At 42.0% G+C, this 15,235-nt stretch overlaps 1 protein-coding gene across 1 annotated transcript; it reads right to left on the bottom strand.

The window, feature by feature from the left end:
• Nucleotides 1-1,058: 1,058 nt before the first annotated feature.
• LOC116322710 (caspase b-like) lies at nucleotides 1,059-5,538 on the bottom strand. The gene is made up of 3 exons (XM_031742859.2): nucleotides 5,232-5,538; nucleotides 2,279-2,606; nucleotides 1,059-1,758 (listed from the first exon to the last, which is right to left on the bottom strand). The coding sequence occupies exons 2-3, from the start codon at nucleotides 2,544-2,546 to the stop codon at nucleotides 1,538-1,540; spliced, it is 489 nt and encodes a 162-aa protein (XP_031598719.1). The 5' UTR covers nucleotides 2,547-2,606; nucleotides 5,232-5,538; the 3' UTR covers nucleotides 1,059-1,537.
• Between the last annotated feature and the right edge of the window lie 9,697 nt (nucleotides 5,539-15,235).

Raw genomic sequence — 15,235 nt, 5'->3', positions numbered from 1 at the left:
GCATCATAGCGGCTAAGATGAACAGGCACATGGCTCAATACATGACCAGGGCACAGAAAGGAATTGGAAGGAATACCAGAGGACCAAAACACCAGCTACTGGGAGACAGAGCAGTAACCCGAGACTGCAAGACCAGACTGACCGACCTGTATACTGCCTGCACTGATTACAAGAAGGCCTATGACTCGATGCCCCACAGCTGGATCCTGGAATGCTTAGAGTTATACAAGATCAACAGGACCCTTAGAGCAGTGGTCCCCAACCCCCGGGCCACGGACCAGTACTGATCCATGAATGGTTTGGTACCGGGACATGAGAGGGTGTGAAATTTATGGTTTTCAGGGTTATAATCGTTTTTTTACCTAAGGGTACTAAGGGCTCAGAGAAGAGCTGGAGAAGATGTGGAGGCAAAAGTAACAGTGGTCCCAGTGGTAATCTGAATGCTATGTGCAGTGACTCCCAAGCTAGGCAAGTGGCTCCAGCAGATCCCAGGAACAATATCCAAGATGTCTTTCCAGAACAGCACAGTCTTAGGAACAGCAATGATGCTGTGCAGGACCCGCAAGCTCCCAGGCCTCTGGTAGAGGACCCGAGCTTGAAGGATAGCCTGCCCGCAGAGGTGAGAGAGGAATTTTTTTAATATATCTATATCACCAGGGTGCAGTTGAGTTGTCCAAAAGATCATACTCCTGTCTTCTTTTTTCAACCACCTTTCCTTGACCATATTTTCCACATTTTCCATCAAGGTCAAGGAAAGGTATGAAGAACAATTAAGAAGGACTTCACAAACGAGACACACGGTGCAGAGTGTCCAATTGCGCTTGAATTAGACTCTTTAACAATGCGACAATGTCCTGAAGATAGACTACAAAAGTGTTTGTGGCAGGCGTGGTTGTGGCAACAAGACAGGCTAAAAAACAAAAGTCAAAATCTGTGAAACAAACTATTCACAACACTAATATTTGCAGCCATGATCTTGATGGTATTTGATTACTAAACTGTGATCATTTGTACATAAGCAGAATGGTCTCACCATCCTTCCTGTGTGAAAACAGGAAGAGGGATTTCTTGTCCTCTACTTCTGTGAGCATTATGTGTGTTAAAAGTCAGTTTAACAGAAACATCCACAACATATTTTACTTTATTTTTTCTATACAGGGAAATTACTCTTTGGCAGACTTAGCACTTTTTAATTTTTTGTACCATATAACATTTTAAAACAAATAAATCTGAATTTCCTACAATTGTGTCAGTGGCAGTTCTTACAAGTGACTCAAGCATGTCAAACCAAGTAACATCTGCAAATTACAAAAAATTACAGACAGACAGAAATAAGAAAACAGTTTTTCCAAGTGGTCAGTTGGTCCAGAGGAAAAGACAGTTTCAAAAATAAGTGGAGGTTCAGGGTTGTAGATGACTTGCTAATAGACATTTCCTAGATTTTTTCCACCTCCAGCACTTTTCTAAAAAGTCCTTACAGAAGCTGTGGCCACGCTGAAGCATCAGTGTCTCAGTGAAAATACAGACGCTTGTGTTTTCAGTACTGGAGTCTTCTTCTCTTTTTGACCACTGGCTCTTCATCACTCCACTCTTCATCACTTGACTCTTCATCACTCCACTCTTCATCTCGTGACTCTTCACCACTTGCTTCTTCATCTCTTGACTCTTCATCACTTGCCTCTTCATGTTGTGATTCCTCATCAGTCGAATCTTCACCACTTGCCTCTTCATCACTCAGCTCTTCCTCTTTGAGAGTTGCTTAAAATGAAATATATACAAATGTTATTGTTTATTTAATCCAGTGTAAAGGATGTGACATCTCTCAGTTACTGCTAGTTAAGCCCGTTGCTATTTAAAGCTGTAGACACAATAAAAGATGGATGTAGTATTTATGAGTTCTTAGCCAATGAGTGGGCAGACAATACCAATAGTAGGATATGTTTTTGATAACATATTATAGCCCAAATTTGCAAAACAGACCATTTTTATTCAGTATGACCAAATATAAGTGATAGAGACCATGAACTCAGGAGGAAAGGGTTTACAGAGGTCAAGTCAGAAAGCCTTGACTTGTACAGATCTGGAGAGGTTTTTGTCGCCATCTAGTGGCCTTTACATATAATGCAGGTTAAAGGCACTTAAGCATTGTCTTCATTTTTTTGCCCCAGAAGCTACATCCATCTTTGATGATGTCTTTTAACAAGACAGGAAGATACAAATGAACAGAGATTTAAATGTTTGCATGATGTGACAACACCACCATATCATGAAATTTTACCTTCAGTTAACTCTTTTGCCAGGTCGTTGCGCTTAATGCTACTGAAATTGTCAATTGCAACCTTTACAGCATCATCTTCCCCATAAACCTGGACCAACTTGTCCACAGTTTTCTCTCTGGTAGCATTCTCCAGATGAGATGTCTTGATAATTCGGCATCCCTTTGTCTCATTCAAGGGCAAGTACCACTGAAAGGATCTTAGCTCGGTTTCATTTAGCTCGTCCAGGTAATCTTTCAGCAGTTTTTTAATTTGTGCTTGAGTAGTCATTGTTAACTGTCAGCAAGTCTTATGTGGAAGTGCACAATCAGCTGATAAGGGTCTTCAGGTCTGTGGATTGATGATGAAAGACAAGAAAGAAGATGTTAGAAGTAATTTGTGGAACAAAATAACAAATCTAAACATTAAAATCATGTAACAGATAAAAAACTGTTTTGTCTGATACTGACAGCCCATAAAGTTGTCATCAAAGTGTTTGCTGAGCTCGTTTGCTAAGGAATGGAGCCATCGATACAACTGTAAGGTCTTGCAGCCAGAGGAGTCACCCCCTGCTGGCCAAGCAGATTTAATGCATTTCAGTGCCTGCTTTATTTTTCAGACATTTAGGGCCACTTTTTTCTTCTTTTTTCTTCTTTTTCTTTTTTCCTCTTGTTTTCCAGAATACTGATTTTTTTTCTCAGAATTCTAAGATTAAAGTCACAATTCTGACTTTTTTCTCAGAATTCTGGAAAAGAAACAAAAGATGTGCCCACTTTTTTTTCCAGTGGCCCTAATCCTCTTGTGTAATTTCTATATTTATTAGGGCTTTTTGCCATGGTTGCACTGGTGCACCTAAATTTTTCAACCACAGTTTTACATGTGCACAAATTGCTGTCCATACAGACAATATTGATTTGTAAATGATTAACTAACAATCTTGTGCTTGTGCTTAACGTGCTTTGGCACTCTTTCTCAATACTGTAGACAATGTTAAACTTAATCATCATCTCGGCCTCCTCTAACAACCTGTTTGCTGCTGCCTGCCGCTGAAAGGCAGTGGGGAGAGGGGACACTTGGGCAGTGCATTTATCGCTGCATATAGTGTGTTTTCTGGCTACACTGTGCTTTTTCAACGGTTGTTGAAATAGTTTTGTGAGCTTTAACCTGAGATTCTGGCATTTCTGGCAAAATACATTTATATTTAAAAGTCGATTCAGAATTTAATGAATCGCTTTATTCAAGCTACTCACCTCTCTCTATCCGCCTGAACTTTTAAACGTACACACGGACTACAGGAATATTTGGACTACGACCAATCAGACAGGTCCCGCCCCTGACTATCTCTGATTGGTTTAGACCACGATAATGGGCATAATGTGTGTCTGTTGACCACACAGAGACTTTCAGAGTTGCAGAGACTTTATTTTTCCTCGAACATTTGGTCACACCATTGAAAAATTTGGTCGCATTTGCACAAGCAACATAACTTGCCAGTTTTGGAAATACTGTTTTTAATTTATTGCACTAATGTGTAAGACTATGTTGTAGTGTGTGTGTTTTTTAGGCCTTGTGTGTGATGTCTGTGGCCAAAGTTTGGTTTTTCAGCAAGAGTGAATGGTTTTGAGTGTAGAGCTTCAATTTGACCTGAAAATACGATGTTTGGGAAATTGGGTGAGACATTATGGATTTGTGTGTACTGTTTTGAGAATACAAGGCATAGTTTCAAGAAATAATAATAATAATAATAATACATTTTATTTGAAATGTGTTTAAGCAATCGAGAAAAACTGTAACTTCTGGAGCTTATTCTTATGTCAGGAATGAATAGAACAAAGTAAACAAGCCAAAAAAAAAACCACCTACACCCTCACCCTCATAAAAACAGAGCCCAAAAAGGCATTTTACTCGAAAGCTAAACAAAAATTAAATTGTCAGTTAGCTGTGATACCAACTTTAGTTGGTTCTGTCAGCAACCTGTGGACAGCAGAGCTGTGAAGCACTGAAAACAAAATCCATTTGGACCCATTTTCTCTCTCTGCAGGTAAAACATCCATTTGCTTTGAGTTATACCTCATATTTGCCTCTCGTGCTTCCCTGTCTTTGTGTGTGGAGGAGCTGCCTGAACATGCCTGCAGTAAAATTCAACCTCAAGAAAAAAAAAAAAAAAAAAAAAACAGAACAAGTCTCAGTTTTTTTTAAACTGAAAAACTTCCCAACAACTGGAACACTTCCTCATTTGCTCACACGCTAGTTCGGAGCACATACATTTTATTCATCCTCTTTACTTTTATTTCTACTACCTATGGCATGGTCACTTACCAATTTGCGCGCCTTTGATTTGGCGCGCAAATCAAAGGCCATGACGATTTGCGCGCCAATTTAGGTCACTTACCAAAGGCTAAGTGACCATTAGAATAATAACCCCGGTCTTAATAATAAGACTGGTCTTTGGAATTGTGAAAAAAAAGTGTGCAATATTCCCTTTGGATCAAAATACAAAGGTTTTATCACTTTCAAGCTACCTGATAAATATTTTGATAGAAGGAAATAAACTTGTTCTCCCACAGAGTTTCACAAAGTGGCCTGAAATGTGAAAACTTGATGGTTTTCAGTAACTTTAGACTAAAGAACACGTTCGGAAAGTTTTGATGATTTGCGCGCCAATTTAGGGAGCGACAAAAATTCCCAAACCAACACTAAGTATTTGTAATGTGTGATTTGGGAATAGTGGATTATATTTAGGTATTTATTATCTATAGTGAATTGTCACTTTTACACTGGTTTATAGTTTTTAATCATTATTGAGCGACATTTCTTGGCAGCAGCTGTATTTGGCATCATTTAGAACTTGTCTACTCCTGCTTAACAAAACGCACCCCAACAGCTGACACGCAGTGAAAAGAACAGACTCAACTGAATCCATGTAAAAACATAAAACACTGTTATAATCATTCATTAGCATAATTTGCCGCTCACCTTTGTTCTCTGTCCTTGTTCCAAGTAGCTTCTAGTTTTTTGCTCTGCAGATCTGATCGTCCACCCTCCTGAACAAATACTTCCGTGTTTCTTCAGGTTTTCTGCACATCAGTGTTTGTCTGTGTCTATTATTCAGACAGATGTTTTCACCCAGGTCTTTATAAAAATATCTCTTTTGTGCTCTCTGCTTGAAAATGCATAGCAAACATGTTACATTTTTACTGTCTCTGTCTCGTTCACGTTCTTTTAGTATCAAAGCTGCAGGTCTTTGTAATGACCTATTTACACACACATGTACACACCCTCAGAAGCAATACTTACCTACTGTCTGCCTACTGAGCCACACATGCCAGCAGCTGTCTGCAGGATGGTATTTTTTATACGTTTTTTTCCCTCCCTGGGTGGAAACAGAAAGTGGGGCTTCTTGACTGCACAGTGTACTATGTGTATTATTTACAGTTTTCTGTTAACAGTGTTAATTCGTATTTTCTTGTGTGTATGAGTTATCCTAAGATGATTTCTATTGCTTCTTGTCCTTTTATTTGTGCCTTTTGTTTTTAGTTTAGTTTTAGTTTACTTTAGGTTTGTTAGTTCCCTTCTGTATTCCCTTTCTGTTCCCTCAGTTCACCTAAACCTCACCAGATCTACAGTGAAGACATCTGGATGTTATTTCTAAGTGTGGTAAAGACAAGGAAGGTGATCCAGATGAACACACACACTCACACACACAGAGTGTGTATGTGTATATGCGTGCATGCAGCAAAGTTTCATGCTTCATACTGCTCTAAGAGCTCTGTTCCCTACATCTTTTCTATTCAGTGACTTCACTAAGAACAGATATCCCTAATACAGTCACCACAAACACACAGGTCTGGGTGTGAACACAGGTATACAAAAAGAAAACTGACTGAAAGGAGATGCTAAAATAGCTTGTTCCAAACAGGGGATGAACTAAAGTCTGCACTAAAACCCAGTAAAAGATTTTTGGGGGGTGTTTTTTTCTGTTTTCTTTCTTTTAAAAGATATAAACCTGGAAACGAGTGTAATGGTTTGCATTAAAGTCAATGAACCAAAATGGAAATCTTGAACCTTCACGGATCTAAATGAAAATTCAGAGGATCGTTTTAAGCTTTATAAGCAACAGTATGAAAAACAAACTCCAAGTATTTTTATCTGTTAGAGTAAATGTAACGTAGTTTAACAATTAGCATTTGGCATTTAGCAAATAAAGTTTCTTGACCTCTGGTGTTCACCAGAGGTGAAGGGAGCCACCAGGCTGAAGAAGGAGTCCTATCGGGCTTGGTTAGCCTGTGGGACTCCAGAGGCAGCTGACAGGTATTGACAGGCCAAGCGGAATGCGGCTCGGGCAGTGGCTGAAGCAAAAACTCGGGTGTGGGAGGAGTTCGGAGAGACCATGGAAAAAGACTTTCGGACTGCCTCGAAGAGATTCTGGCAAACCGTCAGGCGTCTCAGGAGGGGAAAGCGGTGCTCTACCTGCACTGTGTATAGTGCTGGTGGTGCGCTGCTGACGTCGACTGAGAAAATTGTCAGACGGTGGAAGGAATACTGAGGACCTCCTTAATCCCACTGACACGTCTTCCGAGGAGGAAGCAGAGTCTGGGGATGAGGGAATGACCCGCCAATTTCTGGGGTCGAGGTCACTGAGGCAGTTAAACAACTCCTCGGTGGCAGAGCCCTTGGTGTTGATGAGGTCCGCCCCAAGTTCCTGAAGGCTCTGGACGTTGTAGGGCTGTCCTGGTTGACACGCCTCTACAATGTTGCGTGGAGATCAGGGCAGTACCCTGGACTGGCAGACCGGGGTGGTGGTCCCCATCTTTAAGAAGGGAGACCGGAGGGTGTGTTCCAACTACAGGGGATCACACTCCTCAGCCTCCCTGGGAAAGTCTATGCCAGGGTGCTGGAAAGGAGAGTTCGTCCGTTAGTCGAACCTCGGATACAGGAGGAACAATGCGGTTTTTCGTCCTGGTCGCGGAACACTGGACCAGCTCTTTATCCTCTCGAGGATACTTGAGGGTGCATGGGAGTTTGCCCAACCAGTCTACATGTCTTTTGTGGACTTGGAGAAGGCATTCGACCGTGTCCCTCGGGTGTCCTGTGGGAGGTGTTGCGGGAGTATGGGGTGTCTGGCCCACTGCTACGGGCCATTCGATCCCTATACAACCGTTGTAAGAGTTTGGTTCGCATTGCCGGCAATAAGTCGGACTCGTTTCCGGTGGGTGATGGGCTCCGCCAGGGCTGCCCTTTATCACCGATTCTGTTCATAATTTTATGGACAGGATTTCTAGGCACAGCCAAGTGGCGGAGGGCTTTCACTTCGGTGGCCTCAGAATCTCATCTCTGCTTTTTGCGGATGATGTGGTTCTGATGGCTTCATCGGTGGGGGCCTCCAGCTCGCACTGGAACGGTTCGCAGCCGAGTGTGAAGCAGCGGGAATGAGGATCAGCACCTCCAAATCTGAGGCCATGGTTCTCAGCCGGAAAAGGGTGGAATGCCCACTCCGGGTCGGGATGAGTTCCTGCCCCAAGTGGAGGAGTTTAAGTATCTCGGGGTCTTGTTCGCGAGTGATGGGAGAAGGGAGCCGGAGATCGACAGGCGGATTGGTGCTGCGGCTGCAGTGATGCGGACGCTGCACCGCCCGTCGTGGTGAAGAGGGAGCTGAGTGTAAAAGCGAAGCTCTCAATTTACCGGTCGATCTACGTCCCGACCCTCACCTATGGCCACGAGCTGTGGGTAGTGACCGAAAGAACGAGATCGCGGATACAAGCGGCAGAAATGAGCTTCCTCCGAAGGGTGGCTGGCCTCTCCCTTAGAGATAGGGTGAGAAGTTCGGCCATCCGGGAGGGGCTCAGAGTAGAGCCGCTGCTCCTCCACATCGAAAGGAGCCAGTTGAGGTGGTTCGGGCATCTGACAAGGATGCCCCTGGGTGCCTCCTGGGTGAGGTGTTCGGGCATGTCCCACCGGGAGGAGGCCCAGGGCAGACCCAGGACGCGCTGGAGAGATTATATCTCTCGGCTGGCCTGGGAACGCCTTTGGTGTTCCCCGGATGAGCTGGAGGAGGTGGCTGGGGAGAGGGAGGTCTGGGCTTCTCTGCTTAGGCTGCTGCCCCCGCGACCCGACTTCGGATAAAGCGGATGAGGATGGATGGATGGATGGAAGTTTCTTGACCTATTATGACTCTGATGGATGGATCACCTCTTTCGATAGCATTTATTCAAGACGTTCAGAAAAAATTAATCCGAGGTTTGGGATTGATTGACGTCCCAGAGGCGGGCATTTCCTACACTTTACCCCATGCACTTTCTTTACAGATGCTATGGCCACACTACAGCATCACACGTGCAGTAAAAATACGTAAGCAAGTTGATGTTTTTACCACTTTGTGTGATGAAGGACTCTTCATCACACGACTCTTCATGAGTGTTGATGTGTGACTCTTTATTTATGTCTTTGTTGAAACTCAGGTTGGTCTAGTTTTGCTGAAAATGAACTAAATGGCATAAGTGTTTTGAATGATATAGTTTACTTGTAACTAGTGTCACATGGCGAGACACTTATTAGTTACAACTAGTTGCAACTAAACAAACAAAAAAGCAGTAGCTGATATCAGCCGCCACCCTGTCATCTAAATTCCGTCACTTCTGGCTCCACAAAACTGAGGCTTCAAAATACAAAGTCCAAAACCAGAAGGTGATGTCATAGAGGGGTTGCAATGGGTCTACATCCAGTATCTTCTTCTGTTTTATCAACTTTAATCTTATCAACTTTGTTGACATTTACATATGAACAAAGAATGCACTGACTGTGCAAAAAATAAGTAGATAAATGACATCGACTGTATAAGATCTACCACTGCAAATGTACTGTTTTGTTGTTTGCTTATTTTATAGGCAGTTCTTAAAAGTTTAGAACAATATAAAGTTGTGGTCACAAGTTTACATACACTCGTCATTGATGGGTGGACTGATTGTATATCATTCATTTTTAATGACTTTTAAAAAAAAAAGAAAGAAAAAAAAACAAGAACTGGGGACACAACCTTGAATTTATTTTGGATTTTCTTTTTCTCAGGCATGCTTGTGTTTAACTAGTGTGGTATACAGTAAGTCAGCAGTGCTGTGAAAAGCTGCATTTGTTCGGATGTTTTTACTCTCCTCCTTCATGCTGCAGTTTTCTCTGTTGAACACAAGATGGAAGTAAAGTCCAAGTTGTGTACTGTTGGTTTAAAAGCGTGTGGAGCACAAGCTTAAACTGATTCAGTTCTGTACACTTTTCATCTTAGATCATTTGATATATAGTGAGGTCAAGACCCTACAGAACCTCTTTTTTGGGCCAACTTCTGCTCATTTACAAAAAATCCAGGGTGTACTTGACTTGTCAAAAATGTACCTCCTACAATCTTTTCATAACAACATTTCCCAGCCCTCGATGGAAAACGTCATGTGGTCAAAGAAAGGTGTGTAGGAGAACTGATAAAGACTTATTTACACTTACATTTGACACTTTAACAATGTGATGGTAGGTGTTTGCTGCATTTACATACGATGTTCTGAAGGTTGACTACAAAATGTGCATCTTGCCTCACTCTAAAGTGTTCTTACCGTGTTGTTTCATGCAGGCCACAGAAACAAGAACCCCCAGAGAAAATTATAATTTTCTCATTATCATTATCAAAGGCTGTTTTTTAAAGAACAAGGAATATATATATAGCCTATATAATGAAACTAATCTTATTTTCTGTTTTGTTTTTGCTAGAAGAGGATCCATCTTCAAATACTGTCCCTCTTTGTTTGTCTACAGCGTTTCTAAGCAGAGCTTGAAGAAGACCACTTAAAACAGGAATTAAAAATCAAAGTTTTCAATGTGTTTTTGCATTATTGTTTTCCTTCCCCTATAATTTACACTGGAAGTACAGTGTGAGAAGGACACTGCTTCAGTGCCCTGTATCTCAAAGCAGTTGACTTGAAAATTTTTGGCTCTCTGCTTAAATGTACAGGAGCAGAACCAAATAATGGGCTTGGCCACCATAAAATAAAATGTGCCCACCTCTCACAACCTAGTCTTTATGCATTCTCTATCATCTGAAAACATTGCACTAAAAAATTCAACATCCAGAAGATGAGAATAAACTTTCTAGGACAACCAGTAGTTATTTTTCCATCTAAAGTACCTGGAACCTTTTCCCTCAGGAACCCTTTTCGCGGCACTTAAACATCCCTTCAGACCATTGTTTGCCTGTGTTTCCGCTACGATGAAGACACGCAAAGGTTATTCAAATTAGCCTGCTAATGTAGCGGCAGCTGCTTTAACACACAAGAGAGATTTAAAAACATTTCTCTTTTGTGCTCCCTGTTTATAAAAAAAATAGACTCCAGGCTTATCTCAGCTGTCTCCATTTTCTCTTCTCTCTCAATGTTAAAGGTACTAGTCTATGATGATCTGTCACACACACACACACACACACACACACACACACACACACACACACACACACACAGTCCTACAGGACAGTGTACCATCGTGGGAACACACATGAAGTTGCAGGCCACACAAAACGACCATTAGATCCATTTCCCTGAAGTGGAAAACAACCTAATGGTCTGTTAAGGAGCTATGCCGAACACACAAACAGCACTTCCACCGATGGCCACTTGAGGGCTCTAAATATAAGTTAATTCCCATAGATTCCCATGTTAAGATGTCCAGATACACTGCATTTAAAAAGCCTGTTAACAGACTGGAATAAAAAATGGTTTGAGCCTCTATGGTTAGTGTTCCCTTTTCATAATAACTGCACAGCAGGTAATGTTTGTATAACTTATCCTTGAGTTACACTTGAAAAGCTTAGCTAATTAGAATCAGTGAACTGGACCTCTCCACAGTGTCTGTGGTATTTGTGTATTTTGGAGCATTTTTAATGGAGTTATCTGGCAAGTAATACAGAATGCTGTGGGGTGCTTAACATCTACAAAGCTGGTGAGTATACTTGCATGTTACTTGGGACTAATTAGCAGATATGTACATATGTTTGTGCATGTTGCTTGTTAAAAAAGCTTGTAGGCATTACCCAGTAACTTAGCACTCCTGCCTCTCATCCAGATTTCATCACTTCTGGCTCCACAAAATCGAGTCTTCAAAATACAAAGTCCAAAACCAGCAGGTGATGTCACAATGTCTATTTATCTTTGGGCTGCACAATGGGGTTACATCCAGTATCTTCTTCTGTTTTATCACCTTTAATCTTATCAACTTTGTCAACATTTACAAATGAATAACTTTTGTAACCAATCCAGATTTATGTTTAAATAAAGGTGTGAGGGAGGTAACAATGAAAATACTGACCATGCAGAAAATAAAATTATTAAAAAAAATGGACTATAAATACTGTATAACATGGCTATTTGGGATTTTCTATCATTACTCTAATATTTGAGTTAATGTCCCTTAGCAAGTTGCACCTCAACCAGAGCAGAGGTAGCCATAAACAAGCTTGTGGGATAATTCTAACTAGATTTTCAATCACTCTTCTTAGCAGAATTGGTGTAGTTCTTTAAATTTATTGGTTTCCTGGAATGAACACCAATTTTAAGTGTAGTCCACAAATTTTCAATAGGGCTTTGGGAAGTCCACTTCAGAAGCTCATTGTTAGCCTCCTTTATCCATTCAAAAACCAGTCCTCATGTGTGTTTGGGATCATTGTCCTGTTGGAACACAAAACTGTTCCCTTGTTTCAACTGTCTACCTGTTGATTTGAGGTGAAGTTAAAGAATTTAGGGGTAGTCCTCCTTTATTATTCCATCCATTTTGTGCAACATACCAGTAGCACTGGCAGCAAAACAGTCCCAGAGTATGATGCTACCACCACCATGCTTGACAGTTAGTGCAGTGTTCTTAGGTTTAAATGCTTCCCTGTTACTCCTCCAAACATACGTCTTGTCATTGCAGCCAAATAGCTCAATCTTTGTCTCATCAGATCAGCTTGAAGATGTCAATTTTGGACCAGGGGCTTCTTTCTTGGTCAGCACCTCTCAGTCCCTGTGATGAGACTTGTTTCATTGTGGACAGTGATGCTGTTCTTCATGCAGTTTGCAGTTCATGGCAGGCTTAAACCTTGGCGGTTCCTGAACATCCTAACCAATTTCCTCTTATCTGAGGGTAACAGTCTGAGTCTTCTTCCAGATCTCTGGCAAAGTGGTGATACATCCAAATCACTTCTACTTACATAAATGTAAATTTCTGATATAGCGCTTTTCTACTCTGCCTGAGCACTCCAAGCTGAAAAGGTCAGCTTGCCTTATTCACCCATTTGTACAAGCTATGGTTTTTCTATGCTTTTTTTCTATGTAAGTGCGTTCTATCTAACATTTACACACATTTATACTCAGATGAATGCATCTGAGAGCAGTTTGAGGTTAGTGTCTTGCCCAAGGATATTTGGCATGCAGACTGGAGCAGCAAGATCCAACCACCAAAATGCCGATCAGTAGATGACCTTCTGTACCTCCTGAGCTACAGCCACCCCAATCGTATGTACAGCTGCAATTGTACATAACTGAATTGATGTTGGAATCCGCAGTTGTTTAGAACAGACCTCCCCAGCATGTGTAAATCTACAGTTCTTCTGAGTTCCTTGGACTTCCCCATCATTCTGAGTATTGGTCAATCCAAAGAGAGCTGTCAAACAAATACTTTTTATACTGGCAAAGAGAAACTACCAGTTGTCGTAGGAATTAAGAGGCCTTGGCCTTGTTAAGTAAGAAGACACTGTAGAACTGTCAGCACCACTTAGTGAGTGTATGTATAAATCTGAACCTGTATGTATACTTTTGGTACTGTGTGGAGAAAATGCAAAATATATTCAACCTTGTGCAATAAAGATGTATGCTGTACAATCATTCCACTCTGTAAAAAGAGCAGTTCCAAGAAACCATTAAAAGCCCAAAATTACCATGACATTCATGCCTGTGATGAGTGTGTGTAAACGTCTGACCGATACTGCAGCTCATGGCTCAACTTTTCAATAGGTAGTGATATAGTCCACATGAAGTAATCCCAGGCTGAGTCAGCAGAGCTTGAATTTCTAGCAGCGCTCCCTGAAATGGAGGAAACACAGAATGACTAAACTCTGTAATCATCACGAACAGGAGCTGAGTACATGTCGCCCCTGATTTTTGCTGTGATCTTCACAAACTTACCATTATTTATTTATCCTGTCCGAGCTGACAGAGCACACTGGCGTTTCATCAGCAACACCCTGCTTTTCGCCCATGCAGCTACTCACACTGACACCCAGGCGCTGCACAGCCCAGCCACGATCATCAACGACAGACTTCCTGAGCGGTTGGGGGTCGGTAGCTTATTGCTCGCGGGCATCACGACAGTATCTGCTGAAGGAAGGAAGAGTGTTACTCATTCACTTCCCCCAGTCGGATTATTTCTCCAAAAGCGGTGGAGAATGGGAGTGTCATGACTCAGCTTCTGGCCACATCCACCCTCTCAGTTGTGATGATGTAACAGATGGCATATTCACCCTCATTAGTCACAACAGAGGAAAATTCATTCCTAAATGTATCGCAGCTACTCAAGCTTTGATTACACAGTTAGTCTTTTCTGGGTATAAACACAGCTTCAGTTAGCAATGAGAGTCTGCTACAAACAGAAATATGATATTTTGGCTCTGAATACCGCAGAACCTCAACTGGTGCTATTAAAAAAGAACTACTAAATACATTTCTGCAGCTATACATTAACTAAGGGAAGCCTTTGATGTGCCTTTAAAGCGTATAGTGAAACATGTGATAATATGATGATAATTCAGCATTTCCTGTGAGATTGAGTGCAATTTCATAGACATTGAGTGCTTTGTTTTTCCCTGCAGGGCGGCATGGGAGTAATAAGAGATGTCAGCATAAATAGCTGCCACCTTCATGCACCATTTTCATTGCAAAACCAAGAGAGAAGTCACAGTCAGCCGGTGTCAGCGTCACTGTAAGTAACACATGCATATAAAGTGCACAGTGTGTGCATATGCGTGACTGTTACAATCTGAAAATAAAATATGAAAAATCACAGATTATGTTTCTTTTCTTCATGAGAAATCATCCCACTTTCTCCTTGCTCTCTCTCCTCACTCCTCTGTCTCTCATGAAGCGGGCAAGGCGTAGTGTGTGGTTGGTGTGAGATAACAAAGGCTGAGGAGTTCACCATTATATAACTTTTGTGGAGGCTGAGGAGGTGGAGGAAGAGGAGGAGAGGCAGCGGGGTTAGCACGTAGGAAAAGGAGGGCAGGATAGGGCCAGTAGCCTACAATGCAGTGCTCGTTTGTCTTCCACATAACACACAAACATGCACACGCTCGCACATAAATGCCGGCCTCCTTTTCATGCTCTCCATCGCCGATTCAGCTGGCTCCACTCGTAATATTTGAACTTTTCAGCGTTTTCAGCTTTTGCGTTCCCACGCTGACAACCACGCATAAAGACTTTCAAGTGAAATCACCATTTCGCTCTCTTTTTCTTATGACTGTGTCTGTGTGCTGTTTGCTGTCCCACCTCTGAGCTGAACTGCTCACATGCAGAGGCCCTCTAACTGTAACTCTCCAGCCCCACCTTGCCTGTCCTCTGATGGCCTCCCACTCATGCCACATTAAACATTTAGAGAGGCACTCTGGATCTTTGTGACACCGTCTTTTAGCGCCGCCAAGCCAACAGCCCTCACACTGTGGATGCTCGTCAGTGGAAACCTGATACAGCAGTCACACTGTTCCCATTAACCATCCCTATCTCTCTTATGCACATGCACTCCCCTCAAATGCAAAGTCAATTCAGTTGTTCAGGAAGGCCGACCTCCTGTGTTGAGAGCAAGACCTGCATTAATCAATATTGATTCCTTGAGTGTGAACTTATGCCTTGTGTGTGTATGAATGTGTGTGTGTGTCACAGTCTGACTCTGCTGCAGTGAGGTGTGACCCAGTGATGGGTGTATCC

The sequence above is a fragment of the Oreochromis aureus genome, linkage group 8 (genome assembly GCF_013358895.1).
Source record: "Oreochromis aureus strain Israel breed Guangdong linkage group 8, ZZ_aureus, whole genome shotgun sequence".
NCBI lineage: Eukaryota > Metazoa > Chordata > Actinopteri > Cichliformes > Cichlidae > Oreochromis > Oreochromis aureus.
The sequence above is the reverse complement of the archived record's forward strand: the minus strand, read 5'-3'. Positions and strand labels throughout refer to the sequence as shown.

Coding starts and splice junctions, on each gene's coding strand:
- LOC116322710 (XM_031742859.2), bottom strand. CDS start 2,546: ATGACTACTCAAGCACAAATTAAAAAACTGCTGAAAGATTACCTGGAC. Junction 1,759..2,278: donor GGCAAAAGAGTTAACTGAAG/GTAAAATTTCAT, acceptor TTTCATTTTAAG/CAACTCTCAAAGAGGAAGAG.